The 21,093-nt window shown below is 42.1% G+C and overlaps 1 protein-coding gene across 10 annotated transcripts in view; it reads right to left on the bottom strand.

The window, feature by feature from the left end:
- Positions 1-15,081, bottom strand: part of NCAM1 (neural cell adhesion molecule 1) — a 316,512-nt gene extending 301,431 nt beyond the window's left edge. For 3 of the 10 annotated variants that reach the window (XM_049778671.1, XM_049778669.1, XM_049778668.1), the window contains exon 1: positions 14,634-15,041. In XM_049778671.1, the coding sequence (XP_049634628.1) occupies positions 14,634-14,688 (55 nt within the window). In that variant the 5' untranslated portion in view covers positions 14,689-15,041. Of the gene's footprint in view, positions 1-14,633 lie in introns of all 10 variants that reach the window. The other 7 variants (XM_049778666.1, XM_049778665.1, XM_049778667.1 and 4 more) reach the window with 6 other exon arrangements.
- Between the last annotated feature and the right edge of the window lie 6,012 nt (positions 15,082-21,093).

The following is a 21,093-nucleotide window of genomic DNA, read 5'->3' on the forward strand; positions in this document are numbered from 1 at the left end:
TCCAACACAAAACTGCACTTTATTAACCAGAGAGGTTGAATCATGGGGATTTTGTTCATCTGTAAACTAGCACTGTTATGGACATAAATGACTCCACTAAAAAAATAGAGGGGTTACATAAAATCCACAGGACCCCCCTAAGAACCCCCAATTATTTCCTTCAGTGGTTGACCAACCAAAGAGAAAACATAGATACTAAGAGGTCATGAGTATTGGCTGCCAGGGGACCAGGTCTCACATCACCTGCAGTAATCCCATCGACCCACAGTGGTGAAATTTGGGGGACCTGAATCCTGATCATTGAGAATACCAAGGGCAATTATAACTCAAGAAATGAAATTAAGGGGCCGGGTATTTGTCTTGCATGCGTAAGGACAGTGGTTCGAATCCCAGCATCCCATATGGTCCCTCGTGCCTACCAGGAGCAATTTCTAAGCATAGAGACAAGAGTAAACCCTGAGCGCTGCCGATGTGACCCCAAAACAACAACAACAACAAAAAGAAATGAAATTAAAATGATACAAAAAGCAAGAAATGTTTCTAGAACACTCAGTAATAAATACAAGATGGTGCTTGAAGAAATAAGAAGAGAATACTACCAGAGGGTCATTCAGGTGATACTCAAAAACAAAGTCTCAAAAATAAAAAATATTAACAAATAGGTTGGTTGGGGATAATACAGGGGTTCAGTCCTCAGCCCCACATCACTTCTTGAACATCTCTAGGTGCAGTGAGCATTGCCAGGGTAGTTTCAGTGGTTCCTACCACCACAAGACCCGAGAAGCATTGGATCCTCAGGTCAGAGCTCTGAAGCCAACGAGAATCATGGGGAATGGCCTCCAGACCTGAAAATTCAACCCCAACAAAATGTTAGCAAAACAGAAAATTCAAATGAAATACTGACCAAAAGCTGCCCCCCAAATAACCCCTAAAATGAAGGATGAGGAAGTGAAATAAAGAAACAAAGAAAAAAAAGAAAATTTTAGTGGGCCCCAATTTTTTTTTTTGGCAGAAGGTCACACCCAGCAGTGCTCAAAGACCATGTGGTGTCCAGGGTAAAACCCAGGAATCAAACCTGAAACCCCAATTTGGAAGCCCTCCATGTAAAGTATGGGCTCCAGCCCTTTGAGCCATTTCCACTGAGCTTCAAAATAGAGATTCAGAGAAAATAAAGAGTGGGAGAAAGAAAAAAAGAGATATGGGAACATCAAATAAGTAATAGAAGAACATTTCCCTGCACATAAGGGCAAGAATTTCCAAACTAAGATAGCCCACTGAGAACTACCTCAATAAACGAAAACAGACATACATCAAAGCACATCATGAAATTTCAAAACCCAGTAGGGAAGATTTTATAATCTTCTAGAGAAGTAAACAAGTTTCACACCAAATACCAAGAATCAGAATACACCGAATTTTATAAATGTGACATTGAAAGGTAGAAAACAAGGCAACACTTTAAAAATTCTTAGGGCAAACAATTTCACATCTAAAGAATTATACACCAGACAGATATAAACATAACTGCTGCACACCTAGAAAACCAAAAGCTTGAGCAGGAGAAGGGCAAAGTCTAGGGTATCTGTCCTCAAAGGAAAAAAGAAAATAAAAATATTTAAATATATTGTCAAGAGATTTATGCTCAGTCTGAGAACTTCCCAAATAAATTAGTCATAGGTATGGAGGAAAAGGCAGCTAGGCAAAGAAAAACTGAGGCCATTATGAACCTTGGGAAAGACAGGATAATAAAAGAATATAAGACTAACAGAAGATTATAAACATGAAATATGAAATCTCCTTCGTCCTAAATCCTAGGAGATTAGAATGTTTCATGAGTGAATTTTCCAGTTGAGTAACCCTAATTATATTACCTCTTTCATTCCAACTTGCCACTGGAGAAGAAAGTAGTACATATATTTCTTCTTATCGGATCTTTCCAACTAGACACAGAAACTCCATGAAGTGTCCCCTTCAGGACTCAACCCAGAGCTGAACAGGGAAGACACAGTATAATGTGCAGTGGCAGAATGTTGTCTGCTGCTTGGCTAGGTTGCCCACAGTTGACCTCTTCCAAATGAGGCTCAATTATGCTCTGCCATTATTTATGCTGCACTGTCTTACAGTGAAAGCTATATATGAATATGTATATAAAATGCTATAAATAGTCCTCCATTGGCATTCTGTGATATATGGGGTTTTTATTTCAACTAAATACTCACTGACTAAGACTGATGTACTTTTTGAGTCCATGAGTCTACTTTACATATTTTTCAATCCGTCCAAGTTATCACATCTTGTTATCAGCATGCCTGTCCCTAAATATCCTGTGGTTTTATATTCTTGTTTTTTGAATTTCTTATTTTTTTTCAATTTAAAATATTTATGTAAGCACCATGATTACAAATATGTTTCAAACATAAAAAAAAATACACCCCTTCACCAGTGAAACCTTCCTACCACCACTGACTCCCATCTCCCTCCCCCCCCCCTACCTGCCTGTCTTTGAGACAGGCATTCTATTTCACTCACTACCATTATGATATAGTTGTTGATGTAGTTATTTCTCTAACTGTACTTATTAATTTTTGTTGTAAGTTCATATCATGGGCTGGTACTTCCAGTCCTCATCTCTATCATCTCTGGGTATTATTACTATAATGCCTTTTATTTTTCTTTGAAACACTAGTGCTCAGGGGTCACCAGGATCTCACTCAGTGGAGGGGGAATGCAGCAGTTGGGACTGAACCTGAGGTCTTATGCACTCCACAACTTAAGTGACTTCTCGGACGCTGTTTTCTTGACTCAAATCTGAATTCTAAAATATGATAAACTAGTAATTTAATTAGAAATACATATATACTCTTTCTGAGCAAAGGTTTAAGATTTTCCTATAAATCAAGTGTGTATACTTCAACTCCTAGGCTTTAGAATATCAGTTTTGTTTATCCAAAGAATTCTTTTCTCACTTCTTGCCTTTCTTCCCTTTCTTCTTTATATTTCAAAGAGTTAAGGTTACCAGATCAATGACTTCCAGGTTAGTAAAGTGTCACCAATGTGATCTTTACCAGAAACCATTATTCAAGTCTAAATTTTGTGGTCCACCATTATGGTGGAATGATAGATTTACAATGAACCAACCCTAAGCAAGTAGAAAGAAAAATCTATATAAATGACTGCATTTTTCAAAATTTCATTTTTCTCAAAATCTTCTGGACTTTGCCTTCACAGGAGGAAGGAGAGCCAAGCACCAGACACAGAATTTCTAACTTAGATACACTTGAGTGATCCTTAACTTGCAGAGAATGAAAAATTAATGGAAAAATGCGATTCTAATTATAATCAATACTTAAATCCAACATTGATTGTCTACCCCTCTACTAAGAACTTTACAGAAGACGGGAAACGGGAAAAAATTACTGAGCTTACTATGTGCTCGACAGTTGTAAAAATGACTTCATTTCATCCTTACAATAACCTCATTAGGTGGCAATTATCAGTCCTGTTTCACAGATAAATAAACTGAGTGTCTGAGAGATGAAATAACTGGCTCAAGGTTCTGAAAAGCAGGAGAGCCACTACTCAAAAGGCAAGTCTGATGCCAAGGCCAACATGGTGCCCCCATAGCAGACAGGGCCTCTGAAATGCCAGAGGAGAAACTAAACTTGGAAATGAAGGTTTGTTAACTCTAATTCAAATCAAAGAGTCTGAGTTGAATTTGCCTCTTCTCATGCATCTGGAAGCAGATCTTCAAGATTCCCAAACCTCAGAGAGCAGCCACAGTGATCATTATCAACTCAGCTAGACTCAGTAGACACTCACAGATTAAGTCTGAGTCAGAAATGTCAGAAGTAGCTGGTGACAGCCACAGCCGCTCTTTGGCTATCTGACACCATGACACACAAGGAATCCTGCTGGTGACAGACAGAAGAAACCAAGAAAGATTTTGCTACATGCTGTCTGGAGAAATTTTCAAGAGGTTGAAAATAAAGGCATGAATATCACCAGCTGTGATGCAAGAAGACAGGGCTGTCTGAGAAGGTATCACTTGCCCTCTCACACCAACTTATCCTAATGACATTTGCAAAAACTTCTCATCACAGTTCCTCTCTACTCTCTCCATTTCCTGGCCCAGAAGGCACCATTACTAGGTCTCCCCACATCCCAGTACTCCTCTTTCTTTCCAGGTCAGCATGCCTTTTCCTCAGCTTTGACTCTAAGAACTTGAAGTTCACTTTTCAGGGAACAGTAATTAGATGGTGATCACATCTAAAACAGTCTCAAGTTCCCGGAGTCTCATCTTCTGTCTACTCTTACCCATCTTCTTACTCACTGCATTAGCTTTTTAACATATGAATAAAAGCAAGATATGCTCAGTAAAGAAAACGCAGATGGTGGGAAAAAAAATGAAAAGAAAGTTTTTCCAGTCTTAAGCTAGAGACATTTAAAAATAAAAGTGGGTTATACTTATGCAGAGCTTTTTGTTTTCCTCCTTCTCCACTTAACATTAGTATTCTTTTCCCCACTGTTCATAACAGGAGGCTCTGATTCCTGCCTTTTGTTCCATATCATCTTCTGAATTATGGTGCAGATACTATTCTCAATGTTACATAAATATTCTTGGTGTGATAAAGACTCCACAATGGATTCTAATTTATGGTGTTTCCTCTCCAGTGAGAGATGATTAAAAAAATATAGACAACAACCTCACAGGCTTCTATGTCTCCTCAGCTGACTTCCCTCCAGCTTCCTTCCAAACACTATTCATTCCTCCTGTAGGCTGGAAAGAGTTCTTCCACCACCCTGGCTCTGCTTCCTCATCTGTATCCTGTCCAGAAGCCTTAGGTGCTACTGATTTGGCTTTATGTGCTACCTGGTACTCTTAATTACCTTTTCAATCCTCAGCAGACAGTAAGTCTCTGAGATTAAGGAATGATACCTATCTATGTGTTTTGTTTGACATTCTGCAGTTAATAGAGTCTGCAATTGCTCAACAGGTATCCTGTTGCCATGGCTTCTCCTCTTCCAAACCCATTAACAAATCTCTATCTTATAGCTTCTGGGTTCTACCTAGAGTCCTAGACTGTTTTAACCCAAATCATTTTGGCCTGAGCCATAACAAGATATTTGTTTTCCATCACAACTGTGAGATCGAAGATTTCCAAGAACACTTACCATTACTACTCAAGATATCCTCCTCCGTGGGGATCAGCGTGCCACACTTGATAATATTCAGGGGCTACTCCGACCTCTGTGCCCAGGAATGAAACTATGATTGCCACATGGTAGACAAACACCTTACTTTTACTTGATCCTAGTCCATTTCTCCTGTTCTCTCTCTTCCATCTTTCTCACTTTTCCCTTCTTTTCCTTTTAGTTAAAACACACTGGCCCACAAGTTAAAATAATTAGCTACCTAACTTTTTCTAAAACCCAATGTGCCAACAAATTGAGATTTATTCATCTTTTATTCAAGGGTAATCCCTTTACTCTGGTTCCCCATCATATGAATAACACCATGATTATGTTCTTACCCTCGTTTTTACTTTACCACTCCCCACCACCACTTCCCCTTAGTTAAAACTTGAAGAATGATCTGGTAACTAGTCATCTACCATTGAAACTCATCTTTTTGCTTATACTGGTTGATTTGCCATTCCTAAAATCCAGCTGTGTCCTTTTGAGTCTTACCAAAGCCATTACAAGTGTATATTGATAAGATTATCTGTGTTGTAAAATTAATCACAGATGAATTTCCTTAATGAGACCCTCTGGTACATAAAATTTTATTTCTATAAAACTTTTCAGCTCTCTGTATATTAGTAAAAGGAATTTTTGTAAAGTATTTTGACGGACAACGCATTTCACATCTTAGTTTATTTTCATTCTCAAATATTCTCAAATATTCAAATGAGTGCATGATAGTTTCACAAAGGTTAAGCAACTTACAGAAATTCATTTGGTTCTCACTGGACCTCACTAGTCTCTAAACCAGCTTTCGCTGGCTCCTGTATCTTCTGAACTGTGTGAGTCCTCATGTAGCCCATTTTTCATAATGAAAAATAAACCACAAATGCTTTTACTAACATACTATTTTATCTAACCACTAAAGAGGCTGCTACATAAAAGTAAAATTCCCTTTAAATTCTACAACCATCTGACTGATGTGCAATCCTTATCTCTGCGATCTTTATTTGCTAATTCACAGCTAGCGTGAAACAAGCAGCCCAGCACAGCAGATGTCCAATTGCTATCACTGCATCCTGTTAAATATTTGGAAAATGATTTCTCTAATTTTTCCAACAGCTTCCCTCTTCGTTGTCTAACAGAAGGTTGTTGATAAGACCTTCCATACTCTCCAGTCTGCTCATGCTGCCACCCCTACAGACCAACCAACCCTCCAGCTAGCCCAGGAAAAGGGAGCCATTCCCCAGATATGGTCATTCAAAAGGAGGCCCCCATCCAACATCTCATCTTCCCAAGTCTCCCACACATCTTACTAGACAATGAAAGCCACCCAAATGATTTTTGTCTTTCCAAGCAATTTCTACAATTAAGTCTTTCTCCTTCTTTGATCATTTTCCTGAATTCCTGCCTTCACTAAGTGTTTTCTCCTCAACCATCTCAAATCTAGGCAGGATCAATTATATACTAAGATCTCTCACCTCTGTCACCTAAACCCCACACACACCTGCACACAGTTTCACACATTCTATTTACTGTAAATCTATTTGATAAACATTATAGATAAAATCTCCATTCAGGAGGCAAATTAAAAAAAAATCACTTATTAAGGACCAGCCAAGTGTTACCGGTTCTACATAGAAGATTTGACTTATGTTCAGCAAAAACCCATAAGGGAGGTGTCTTCACACCCATTTTTTAGAGGGGGAGAAGAAGTACTACAATTTCCTGGTTAGAGGATTCCACCCAACTGAGCTGATTTGACTCTACCACTCCCCGCATGGCAGCCCCACTCTGTCAATCTGGTAGCCAAGCATGGCCACAGCCTTGTGACATGCATTCTTCAGTGACACAGCTGTCCACTGTCCATTATAGTGCCAGCTTCCCTGGTGAATCACTTAGCCTGTCTTAGCATCTACATTTCCTTCAAGATCTAATACAGTCTGGCCATGAGGATCTTTTCATTCTGCCTTGCCTCTTCTCCCCAAGTCCCCACCCAAATTGTATCCTGAACACCAGGATATCTACTATAAATCCCTTCCTTTCAGGTACTCTGTGTTGCTCTAAGCCCAGGATGTTGCTCTCCCCCACTACTGGGAAACACTCAAAGCAGAGAAGCAATTCTTAAAGCTTTCTGACCTCATGGTTTTAAGAAGCTGTGTTGAATTATGGAATTTGGGAATAATGGTGGTGACTCAGAGTTTCTGAGTTAGGCCTGTCAATCAAGTGCGCCTTAAAATGAGAATGCCATCTGCCCTTATTTCACAGACTTTAACCTCTCATCTCCTCAATGACCCAAAGATGATTTCCTTTATGACCTCTTTCCTTAGTTTGTATCAGAATGCATAACTGTAGATATGTGTGTTGTGTATTTTATATTCTTTTACATTAGTAGAATGGAAAGGCCCATAAAAATAAGAAAAAAATTGTTAGTTTTCCCCTGAGATCTCAGAACTATCCCCAAGAAAGGAAGGAGACAATAAAAACTTAACAAATGATGTGAACATTAATTTAATATGTCAACATTTCTGTGACGTGTATAGTAATGGTTAAGATAAAAATTATTGGGATTATATGCTACTTAATTCATCTTTCAGAGAGCTAAAAGCAAATCTTAAGATTCCTCTCCAACATCACATGCTTTCGTTGGCCTGCCCTATCAACAGAAGTCTTATGTCTGACTCATTTGACTAATGTTAGCAATTATTTTATTCTACATAGTAATTTTCAAAATTCGGCATTCAGAAATACTAAATTACCTCAGGTCTCACATAAGATTTTCTATAAGTTCCCAGATTTTCAGCACAAACACACACAAAAGATTTTTTACAAAATAAAGGTCAAAATAGCATCTCCTGTACAAAAATAACTGATTCTGTAGCACAATCTAATCTTCCAAGTACGGCACAAAGATTAAGAGAACCATATTTAGCCAGCTTGAATAATTGGCCTAGACTCCCAAGTTAGTGGACCCAAACAGAGAGATACACAGTTGCTAACAAAAGGTCAGAGGTTTGTTGAGTCCTTCAACTGCTGGCTTCTTTCAAAGCTCCAAGAGAGGAATCTGTCCCTACATTCTATTTTAATAACTGAATCTTTATAAATTTTGTAGAAGTTTTTCAATTTTCTATAAAGTGGTTCCCCCAAATTGTAGACCCTTCAGCCTCATCAAATGTAGATCTATCTCACGAATAATGGCACCAAACCTCATCAGGTGACCTTTTTCCTTCTTTCTAACCAATTGATAACGAATTTGACAAACTAACTCACGGGGGCTGGTGGAATGGAATTGGGCCACATCCAGGTCAGCTGAAAAGATAATTTACATTGCCAGAAATTGTACCAGGTCTGGCCACATGCAAGGCAAGAATGATAACCCCTGCCCTATGTCTCCAACCCCTACAAGTTTATTTTTAAGTCTATTTTAAAATTTCTGAAGCTATGATCAGTTTCTACACTTTTTAAGTCCTTCTAGAAACAAATATTGTCTCTCAATAATGTTTTCCTGTCTTATTACCAAGCATCTGTAAAACATTCCTGTGTGCCACACTAATTTCTCCATTTCACAGAGAAGAAAACTGATATTTAGAGTAGTTAAATCACTTGTGAAATCAGACAGTTGATCAAGGATATGTGGGTTTGGTGTGTTAAGTAGGGGTTTCCACTACTTTTAGAGTCTCCATACTTCTTTGACAGCATTAATTAGGTCATCTTAGTCCTTTGTAATTCCCTATAGAGCTGATAATAAAAAGCTAGAATTCAATAAACATAGTTAAACTAGTTAAGAGAATACCTAATGCAATCCACTGTGACAACACTATGGATATTCCTGAATAATGAGGTAATCAAATGCCAAAGGGTTTTTACCCTATTATCTCAGGAATGACACAAAAGAAAAGGCCAGATGTTGCCAGCAGTTTTTGAGGCTACAAATAGAAAGGTACTTATGACAATATATACTAGAATAGTGGTTATAGAGAAACTTTGCAAATCACATTAATGCTACCATCTTTGAAATGAAGGTATATTTACATATATCTGAGAGAGAAAAAATGCATAACAGATTTATTAAAAACTGTCTTTTGGAAAAATATACACACACAAAAGATACTAGACAATATATCATTTTAGTGTAGTCCTTTCTGAATCTCTGGTTACTTGAGAGCTAAAAAAAAAATGCAGTACGAAAAGGGAAGTTAAGTCAGGGGCTGCTTATAGACATGGCCTGAGAGGGATTTACATGTAATGTATTAAACTGCCTGAAAGGCCGCCATTTGGCACCCAGACTAGCATCAAAAGGCACCGCTCCTAATAAGCATCTTCAACTGAGAGACAGTGATTCAACATCAGGAAATTAAAGGGCAGAATGGCACCACCAGCACCACCACGTAATTTACATCCCTGGCCATCAGCAAATGATTTTAAGGTTTGGCATCAGGAGTCAATAACAAAGAAGGGCTGAAAATGACATGCTTGTAGACCTTCAGATGGACTTCAGATTTGACTGCTTTTCCCTATTAATTACATCTACTGTATTATTGATCGGTGTCAACACCTACGTTGGTTCTCATGTTAAAAACTAGGAACTTCATAAAGAATTCGTAGTGCTATTTAGGCTCCTTCATTCTTCCCAAGAGGTCATCTTTACAATATGGACTATTTTGAGGTACATAGAATACCCTTCTGGATGCTGTTTGTATTTATTCTCTTTAAACAAAAGAAACCTTAGCTCTGGTCTTTTCTGTTCAAAGCTCAAACTCCCCCGATTATCCCATAGCCATTCAATGATGAATATTTCCCATTTTGTTTAAAAAAAAATCCAATTTTAAGACAGTAAAAGACTATTTGTACTTTGATGTAATTCCTCTTGAAATTCCAGATGTTCTTTAACCTGTACATTTATTAAATCACTAAACTGAAGAATGATCAATTATGGAATGTATAGTAAACTATTTATCTTGACACCATAAAACATCTGCCTGCTCAAAAACTCAACACTTAAAACAGCACAGGGAGCCTTTTTAAATGCCTTTCTCTCCTCCCAGACTCAAGATTCCCAGAATGACAGCAGCAGGTGTGTCCTTCCTGCCCCCCATCCCAACCCAGCTGGTTCTGCTCTCCATCATCTCAAACTTAAGACCAGCAGGGAAAGTTCAAACCCATCTTTAGCAACAGGTAGTCAATCACTTATGTTCCACGAAGACAGGAAAGACAGTCTGCAAAATATCTTTGGAGGCCTGCCAGTAGCATTGAAGTCACTTTCAGTCTGGAGAAGAGCCACCGTTTTAACACTGAAGATGGAAAACCAGGGGATTCATCACACTAATCTTATTTAACAGGCTTTGCCACCTTTTACTAAATTAAGAGGCTGAATCAGAAATTCCAAAGTCATATTTCAAGCAGTGTAATGTTTACAAGCCATTGTTTATAATGCAAGAAACTGAGTTCTACAACAGACAAAAACATCTGTCAAGTCTAAAGATTAGTTTTTGGATGACTAAATGGTGCTATTTATTTTGAAGGGCAATCAAGATGTTCCATGTGACAGAAAAATATAGATATAGGTTACTTTTATTAAGTTACATATTATTTACCTGATAAAGTCAGATATTAAATGTATCTCAAAGAGAGGCATTATGCAAAAGTCTTAGAATTGGAGCATTTCCATATATAATTAATTTTTTCCCTGTTACTACTGCCTTTGTGAATAAGCACTCTAGCATTTGCCAGTGGTACACCCACACCCTAACTTTTGGGAGTTTGGGATGATCAAACAACTATCACCTTAAGTCTGAAACTAACAAACTTAAAAAAAAAATAGTGTCTAATTAAAAGAATAAGCTCTTAGCCTAGACTGGGAAGAACTTCTTGATGGCCAGGAATATGTCCTGTTATTTTCTACTATTCTGGCATTTTTCAAAAATAGAACCTGGGTTAAGGCACCAATAAAGAAATGAATGAGTTTAGTCTGTTGGGGAGAAGTAGGAATGTTTTGGAAAAGTATATGTTTTAGATTAATGAAAATATGAGCCTATTGGCAGATCTTTGGGTTCTTTCCTTTGAGAATAATAACTCAAATTTTTTGAACAAATAGAGGGGGAGGGAAAATTGAAGAGTAATAGGCCACCCTTCTACAATATCTGGATTCCATTCTCTAGTTAACTTCGTTCAATTTTAAATTGATTCAACATTATTTTTTATATTTTAAAATGGCTAACATTTGTGGAAAGAAAATGGACTTTTTGATTCAAAGTTTTTCAACCTTATTAAATATGGCTTTATCTTAATTTAAATTTATTTGAAAAGTAAATTTCTGGTCATAAAATGAAAATCAATGGAGAATATATATGTGAAAATATATGATCTCACAATAATTGTACTCAACAATTTAGCTGAACACATCTTAATTCCTTCAGAGGAGATATTCCATAACACTTGGTTATGTGACAGGTAGTTTTGGCCATTCTAAGATATCAAAGGTGTTCTTTGTTCATAATCTGGGTCTACTGTGTTAGAAACCAGACTTATCCAAATTCCTTGATTCTTGCAAGTTAACAGAGATCTGTAAAAATGACCAAATCCAGACTTTCACAATCAGTGAAGATCAGTCCAGCTCACTCAATCGAGTAACTTTTCCACAAAACATCCAATATTGCTTTTATTATCCTTTCAGATTTTCTACATAAGCCCACAGCTTTACACTTCATTCCCTGAAGTACAGAAGACTCCAAAACAGTGGGACAACCACCCAGATTCTTTGCCTATATTAACAGGTTAGCACGCCTTCTGGCTGAAATGCTCTTAAGCACCAAGTGGAGCAGACACTGAACTACCATTGTCCCCGTTAAAAATGATACAACTTTTGAGATCAAACCTCTTAAAAATGTGGTTTTTTTTTTTTTTGCATGATGACCCTTTGATTTTAATTCCTCGATTCTTTATAAGAAAGATAGAAACAATACTTGAATGGGGGCGATTGTCTTTTTTTTTTTTTTTTTTTTTTTGGAAAAGCATTCAACTCCTTTTGTTGAGCAGCCGCCTTATGGATTTCACATTGTGCCTTCTTCCTAGCCCTAAGATGCCAGGCCGGGGAGACGCTTTCCTTCCAGGGACTGTCACATCCGAAGGCCATCCTCTCTAGCCTGGGCGTTCACCAGCATCTCAATCTGGGATTCCTTGAACATGGGGAGATATGTGTCTTTCGATTCCCTAGGGATCCGAACACCAGGCTACACCCGGCTGCGCGTGCAAAAGGATGGTAGGGGCGATTCCTCAAAGATGGGGTCTCTATTGTCATGCCCCCATGTAGAGGAGACGAGGTACACACGTACACACACACACACACACACACAGAGACACACACACACAAATCCTCGAAGACTGGGTGTGCCACCATCACTCAAAGGCACCCACCAAGCAAAGGGGCTTGCCAAAAAGGCCCCTTATCCAGGTGGCGGCAGAGGAGAGTCCAGGGACCAGGACTAGCACTAGGGACCAGGGCTGGACCCCCTCCGGACCCCCTCCGGACCCCTTCAAAGGCCCCACCCCTTGCCTTGCCCAGTTGGCCAACTGGTCAGCACCCGCGCGCCCGCCGGAGGGAGCGCCCATCCCTGGTGCGATGCCCTCCGGGCTCAGCAGCACCCAGGCCGGGACTGGGTTGCACCCAGCTGTGGGCGGAGTGGAAACCATGCAAGAGACACGAGTGGGCCAACACGGGGTAGAGCGGAGCGGGAATCTACAAATGCCACCGAGGCTCCATGTTCTGTCCACGGCCCCGGGGGGCCCAAGGCAAGAGCGGGGAGCGAGCGAGAGAAACCGTTAGGTTGGAACCCCAGAAGGGAGGTGGTCCGCGCCGCCACCCGCGCCGCAATGAAAGCCTCTCGCGGCTTCCCGCCCAGCCAGCCTCGCTCCGATTGGCCGCCAGGGGAGGGCCCCAACCGGGCTGGGGGGCGGTGGCCGCCTGGGCTCCCCCGTGGGTGGCTCCTGGCACCGGCGCCCGCGACACCCCGTCCGCGCCGCGCTCCCAGGGCGCAGCGTGTCCAACCACCCCACCCACCCAGCTCCCTTTCTTCCAAGGCGAAGGGTGAGGATGGGGGGATCGGTGGGGAAGATGAGGGGCCAGGTCCAGAAGCCTCTCCCGGAGAGGAAAGGCTGGGCTGGACCCAACCCCAGGGTGCAACCACGAAGCGCGCGCGCCCCTCTCCAACCCGGATTTCTCGGGGCGGCGGCGGCACAGCTCCTGCCACGCGCGGCAGCATCGCTCCCGTTCTCCCTCCCAGCTCCCCATTGTTCGCACTTTGCCAGGAGCGGGCACCTCGCCCCGAGGAGGAGGAGGAGGAGGAGAAGAAGGAGGAGGCGGGCCCAAGGGTGCCAGGTGCTTTGGGCCCCGCTACCTGGCCCTCCTGGCCTCGCCCTGTGCAACACGGAGGCGCGCGTGAAGAAGGAAGGCACACGCGGGCACGCACACACACACACACACACACACACACACACACACACACACATGCCAGGCAGAGCCCGTCCACGCCCTCCTCGGCTCCCCGCCCCTCTGCACATCCTCCTGTCAAAACGCTCCCTCTTTTCCTCGGGTGCTCCCGGAGCACCCCCAAGCTGGCTTTGGCAACTAAGCAGCAATTTGGCAAATGGAGAAAAAAAAAAAAAACTAACGTCATCCCGACAGGGTTTTTTTTTCGGGGGGGGGGGGTGCTTGGATGGGTGGGTACAACCAACCACGAGGCCACCCAGCCCAGCCCTGAGATCCTGCCCAATTCTGCACCCCGTTTTGCAAACCGTTATTCTTTCGCTAGGGCGGGTGGGTGGGGGCGCAGAGGAGGAGAGCCCCCCTACTTTATACAACCTGGGGGTTTTGGAAAGAACCAGGAGAGGGGAGGCTGTCTGTCCAAGGCCTTATTGTTCGTTCACACGCCCGAGAACCAGGGTGGTGGGGTGACAAGCCCCCCACCGAAGAACCCCGAGAAATGCAAGCCCGTTGCGGTGGACCCAAAGGCGCGCTTTGCACGTCCCCGGGACCGGGCTGGCTCAGCTCCCCACGCGCGCCAGTGGGAGCTCACACACAAAGTGGGAAGGAAGGGAAGGGAAGGGCAGTGCGTGCGGGGATGCTTTGCTCGGGGTTCGGTGCAGTTTGCGGGGGTTCGGCTGGCTGGGCATACGGTTCCTCCTTTACACACACACACACACACACACACACACACACACACACACACACACACACACACACACACAATCACCACCCTTTTGCCCAAGCAAGCACCCCTCCCTCCCCAAAAATCCCAATGCTCTTCGGAGGGAAGGAAGAAGGGGGCAGAGGTGCAAAAGGAGAGGGGGGGAGAGCCATACACAGATCGCATAGAATAATAAGCATAAATACAATGAAATAAAAATATTAAATAAGAATACATTATTTAAAAAATAATTCTTTTAAAGAAATGTACCTGCAGTTCCCAGGAATAACAAAGTCCAGATGAGATGATCCTTAGTTGGCAGCATTGTAATCTGCTGGCCCAGAGAGAGAGAGAGAGAGAGATCTGTTCGAGCCGAGGTCAGTTCTGTCTGTCTATGCCTCCTGCCCCTTTGCAGCGAGTGTAGACGGAGGCGGCAGAGCCACAGATCTAGGGGTACACGATTGCCAGGCTGAGTCGGATTATTAGGATGCTGGTTATTTTTTTTGCAGAATTTGTTTCCTGCCAGAGGCCGCCTAGCTGCGTTCACGCGCCGATCGGGAGAATGAGTGACAGTCCCACCAGCCTCAGCACAACACTTTGCAAGCCCCAGATCCTTGCGCTGGCCCCGGCCCGCTTTGATGGAGCCGGAGGAGCCCGAGCCGGGGATGGGGAGCGGGGGGCGGGGGGCTGGGGGTGCAACCTCACTGTGTCCTTCCACCGCGCCGGCCACAAATAGTGCCGAGCATCAAGGAGGTAAGAGAAGAGAGACTAGGAGGGGAGGGAGAGGCAGATGGGGCCGCCAGCAAAATGCGGCCTGGAACTACCCGGAGGAGTCGGGCTCGTTCCCATTCCCATTCACAGGCGGTATTGGTCTTGTCTGCCTGGCAGGGCTGGGGATTGCTTTGCTTTGCTTTGCTTTGCACACTTCTGCCCTAGGCCTCCCTCTCTCCAGCCCTCCAAGCAGCCTTGCCTTAATTGGGAGACTGGAGTGGGTGGGTAGGGGGTTCATTTCTGGTAAATAAGAAAAATAGCACCCTAGGTTTGGCTAGATTTTTAATTATTGAATCTTCTTTTTTTTTTAGATCCTTGAATATTTATGAGAAAAAAATTATGGACTTTTTTGGGGTCTCCTTTTTATTAAAAAAAGGTAAGGGCAGGAAATTAAGATATATATATATATATGAAAGGGAGTTTGCTGTAATGGTGGGGTTTTTTGTTTGTTTTGGGCTTGTTGGGTTTATACCTGCTATGAAGTTTTTGCTCTGTCATAAAAAGGGCAATAACTGGTGTGGATGGGGGGTGATTTAAGTTAGAAGACACATAGAGGTTTAGAAAGCATTTGTAGAATTAACTGGAGGAGATTGATTTTTGTTTATAAATATAGAAATCTGTGGGTTTTTTTTTTTATGAAGACCACCACACCTCTGACTTTGGAAAAATTATAATGTTTTCTTGCAAAGGCACACACCTCCATCGTTAAAGATATTAATGTAGAAATTACCAAGTCACTCCCCCCCCCAAGATTGTGGATTAATTGTACAGCTGTATTTTAATCAGAAGGTGGCCAGGCAGGTTGAGAACCATGCATTTCAGTACCTAAACAAGCAGGAGTTTTTAAGGAACAAGAGATAATGAATGAGGAGCGTTCTAATACTGGAGTCAGCTAACACAAGAAGCCCTCTGCAGAGGAAGGCTGTCTAATCACTGCAAACACTTTGAACCACCATTACCAAGTACCCCCCTTTTCCTTAAAGGTGACTGTCTCCACTGCTATGCCACTCTGTTAGAAAACAAACAGGACCGGAGCCGTCGCGCAGGCTGTAGGGTGTTTGCCTTGCATGCGCTAATCTAGGTTGGACCACAGTTCGATCCCCTGGCATCCCACATGGTCTCCCAAGCCAGGAATTAGATTTCTGAGCGCATAGCCAGGAGTCACCATGATCGTCACCGGATGTGGCTCAAAAACCAAAACCAAACCAAACAAACAAAAACCCTTCTTCCCAGTCCTCTTTGCCCAGCCATCCTTATTCTCCATTATCATAATCTGCTGTCACCCCTCTTAACCTATGTCCTATGACTTTTGAGGACCTCTAAAAGTACCTCATATCTACATCTTTTGCATTTACTTTTAAAATAACGGCCCCATATCCACTCTAAACAACTTAAACATTACAAGAAAAAGAACTAGAAATATCTCCAAATCCTGAGTCTAGAGATAACCATAGATTTTGGTTTTGTTGTTCATTTTGAGTTTTCATTCCACATAGTTACAGGAGCAATTAAAAGTCTGCTCACACCTCATGGGCAGATTTGGGGCCCTATCCCAAAGCAGAGGGCCTCCTTGGGAACTTTTCCTAAACTGCCATAAAGTCAGGGAAGCAATTATCACCCATTTCCAAAAGATACTTTTTGTTTGGTTTGGGGTCAGACCTGAAGATGCTCAGGGGTTACTCCTGGCTGTGCACTCAGAAATCGTCTCTGGCAGGCTCAGGGGACCATATGGGATGGCGGAATTTGGACCACCATTGGTCCTTACCGCGGTGCTATCTCTCAGGCCCCAAAAGATGCTTTTTGAGTGTTCTCAGGCCTCCTTCCCAAACAAACCACCATTTCAAGCCTAATAACACAGAAAACCCAGAACCACAACGTACAGGCCAACAAAGTCTGTGGTGCTACAAGGACAGATTGTAGTACTTTAAGGGGAGAACTTGCGTAGGTCCTGGAGCTGCTGGAGGCCACAGCTGAGAGCACCACATCTAGACCTGGATGTGCGTGGTGACCTAGATGGTGTGGGCGCAGCAAAAGCAGCTAAACTCAATCTGGTCTCAATTTTAGGTTTTGAGTTAAAAGCCAACAGCTTGTTTTTAAGTGAATGAAAGCAGGAAGGTGGGCCACACCTTCCTACTGTATTTCTGATGGTTAAAAACTTCTTTTAAATATTTTGGGTAGCCCAACTACAGTCCTCTTTGTAATCACGGTGTTTAAATAAAATCTTAAAAAATTTCAAAAAAAAAGGGGGGGGAATCAAAGGAGGGAGATACGGGGTACATAATGGGAACAAGGGTGGAGAGAGAACAACACTGCTGGTGGGAATGCCCTTGATTTAATGTCACTATGTACCTAAAATATTACTGTGAAAGATTTGTAATCCACTTTGGTCAAAATAAAAATTATTTAATTAAAAAAAAAAAGAAATTGCTCCTGGCTTGGGAGACCATAAAATAAATACCAGTAAATAAATAGATAAATAAATATTTGGGGTAGTAATTTTCTCATAGTTGGACATTTAGATTGTTTCCAAATTTTAATAATAGAGTTCATGGTTTTTTTCACCACCTTTTGATAAATATTTATTGAATCACCACTGTATAGCCCAGTAATGGAGAGAATTGTAGAAAAGCGATTTTGACTTTGTTTTTGTTTTTTAAGTTGTTGTTCCAACCTGGAGAGCAGTCACATGGCATAGCCTATGCCTCACATGTACAAGGCCTGAGTTCATTCTGGTACTATGTACTCTCCCTCACCCCACTTGTGATTCCAGTGCCTTTTTCCCCCTACCACACCCCACCCCTGTGAGTGGTCTCAGATCTCCAGATACAGCAAAACATGATTAATTTGGGGGGATGATTCAGGAGTAGGGGTTTGAGGTAGGGGCTCCCACATATAAGCATGTGAAAAAAACTATGATTTGTTTGTTTTTATAATTTTTTATTTAAACAGCATGGATCACAAAATTGATCATAATACAACCATTTTTGCCATTCCATGTTCCAACACCAATCTCACCAGTGTAACATTCCCTCCACCATTATCCCCAGTTTTCTACCCCATCCCAAGCCTATCCTTTGGCAGGTACGAATACTTTACTTAATAATGCTTATTGCAACTAATGGTAATGTAATTATCACAAAAATTTCATTAAAAGAAAATTTGTGAAAATTGCCATCTCTCTAATAGGGATCATTATAATGTCTGAAGGTTTATTCAGATGAAAAAACAATGTTTTAACAGTTGTGGTGTTTAAACTTCTAAGGCTTCCGAACATGGGCTTCGGCTGACATAAAATTGTCATATTAAATCCTGGTAAACTTTTGCTAATGAGTATTACTCTTTCCTAAAATAATAGGTTTTGATAGAAGGGGAAGAGGGTGAGAAGAAGCCTGAGAAAAAGGGAAGGCTGGAATGCCCAAAATAAAATGTTCTGTTTCTAATTTTACTAGGAGTGAGAGACACACCCTTTTTTTTTTTTTGCAAGTCTCCCTCTTTATAGTCCTTGTCAGTAGAATTAAAGGATTTCTCACTATTTTTCTCCCCAAATTGTCACTATTTTTAGCTGTTCAGTGTAGGCAGGTATGGAAATCCTATCTCACTTTGGCATGACCGAATTACTTCCTTCTCTATCTCTTCCTCTTCTCATCTCTCTCTTTCTCTCATTTCTCTCCTCCTTAACGTCCCCCTCTCCATGCCCCCGAATTATTCCACACAACACTGAAGCTCCATCTTCCTGAACAAGATCCACAAGTCACCCATGGTCTTCAATTCCTCAAAGGCTGATGCCAGCTCTGCCTTTCAGTTCTTCTTTGATATAAGAGAAGTTCCTTCCCAGATCTTTGCAGAGGGAGTCTGACTTTCTTGCTCACCTCAGTAAGGCATCTTGTAAATATTCAGAGAACAGAAGACAAGAAAGAAGCCACCTAGGACTGTGCTTTAGAGAAAAGAAGATATTTATTTGATAAAGCAAAGGATATGATCAGACTACAGTGACAGCAAGGAGACCTGCCAATGAACCCTCAGCTGTGCTGGTATGAGGTGCCCCTTCTTTAGTGAACTCATTGCGACTTAGAAGCCAACAGGAGGGACCAGAGAGATAGTTAAGTGGATAAGGGGCATGCCTGTCTTGTAAACTGCCAATCCGGGTTCAATCCCTGGCATCCATATGGTCCCCTGAGCAGGGCCAGGAGTAATCACTGAGTGCAGAGCGAACGGTAACCCCAGAGCACCTCCAGGTATGATCCTAAAACAAAACAAACAAACAAACAACAACAAAAAGAAGCCAAAAGGAGTCAGCATTTGAGAAATATATCTGAAGAAACATAACATGACTTAGGAGCCTTCTGAAATTGGATTTGAGGCAGAGAAAGAAATCAGTCTCTTCCATTCATTCAACAAATCTTTAGACACATCAGCTGAGTGATCCAGAACCACTGCTGCTTTGTGCAAACTGTACACTGCTTAACTTCAAGGAATGCCTTTTAAATCCCACTCATTAGATATTTATGTTGTGGTCATCACAACTTTTTCAAGCAGATGAGAGTCTCAAAGAAAGGGTTTTGTTTGTTGTCTTGGTGTGTGTGTGTGTGTGTGTGTGTGTGTGTGTGTGTGTGTGTGTGTGTGTGTGTGAAGGAAGTAATTAAGCTGGACTTTCAGCATCAACACCTTTCTGACAAGAAAGCAGACAGGTTGCCAATAGAAGTGAGGCTGTGGAGCCAGCACAGAAAGGATTCAGTCGGGAGAGATGTGGCTGCTTCTATGTCCTTTGGAAGAGGACCTGGCAGTGGGACATAGTCTCTGGAGAAGCAGTTCTCTTCCTGGCAGACGGCTCAGGAGCCTGGGGTCAGAGGTCTTTTATCTCCAACATTTCAGAGTCTCCCTCTCCTGAAAAACACCTGAGCAACTAGCACAGTTCTAGCCTAAGTCAATAGACAAGTTAACTGTTTTATTTTAATTATACCACAATACTTCCTGGAGCAGGATTTTCAGCTGGCGCGGGCTGGCTCCTGGCAGACCTCCATACGTGCCAGGGGCCTCTTGGCCCGGCCTAGGGTAGGGGGGCCCGGACCTGGGTCACCCGACCCCCCCTCTTCCCCTTTCCTCCGGATCTCCAGGTGGGTTCTTGGGAGGACCTGATGGGGCACCCTGGGTTTTCCCCACTCCCAGGCCAGCTCCAGAGATTGGCTTAGGGGGTGAAGTTTGATCTGGGGTGTGGCAGATAGCTACTCAGTTATACTCGGGCTGTCACTGGCAATTTCATACCAGTCTACATGTTGCAAACTGCCCGCGGGGACGCTCCCAACCATCAGTACCCCAGATTTACCCTTCTTAACTTCAGTAACACACAGTTCTAATCTCAGACCAAAGACATACAGTGGATCTAACAATCCCAGAACTATTTAGAAGGACATAAATTGAACACATATTGAACACATATATCTTTTGAATATTTTATGTGTATTTTCTTTTACAGCTGTAACTCTATATATTCTTCTACCATGATGTTTCTATCCACTTTTCATTTTGTCTCTTCTTTGTAAGCTGTTCAGTAAGGATTGTTGGTGGAACTGTCCCTCAGTTTAATGCCTATGATTGAACTATGTCATGGAAATTGCTGGTCTTGTTCCTTTTGCCTCCAGATGGGCCGATAATGCTTCATGGCATTGATCCTTGTTTGCATAGACACATTAAAATGGGAAAACACTATACATACAGATAAGTTCTTATCTAATAAATCTCAGTACAATGTACCTTACACCATGAACATTGATATAATGACCTGGCACAGGTCTCAGAAGAATGGGCATCCTCCATTCACGCCGGAACCAGGCAAGCTATCTACGAAACATCCAAGGTCTTTTATAGCAACAGCTGGAAGCAGTCCTCTACCAGGAAAGACACTACCAAGGGTCTGACATCCACCTCCTAAAAAGAGACTTCCGTTTACACTGAGAAGACT

Source organism: Suncus etruscus, chromosome 8 (genome assembly GCF_024139225.1).
Source record: "Suncus etruscus isolate mSunEtr1 chromosome 8, mSunEtr1.pri.cur, whole genome shotgun sequence".
Lineage (NCBI taxonomy): Eukaryota > Metazoa > Chordata > Mammalia > Eulipotyphla > Soricidae > Suncus > Suncus etruscus.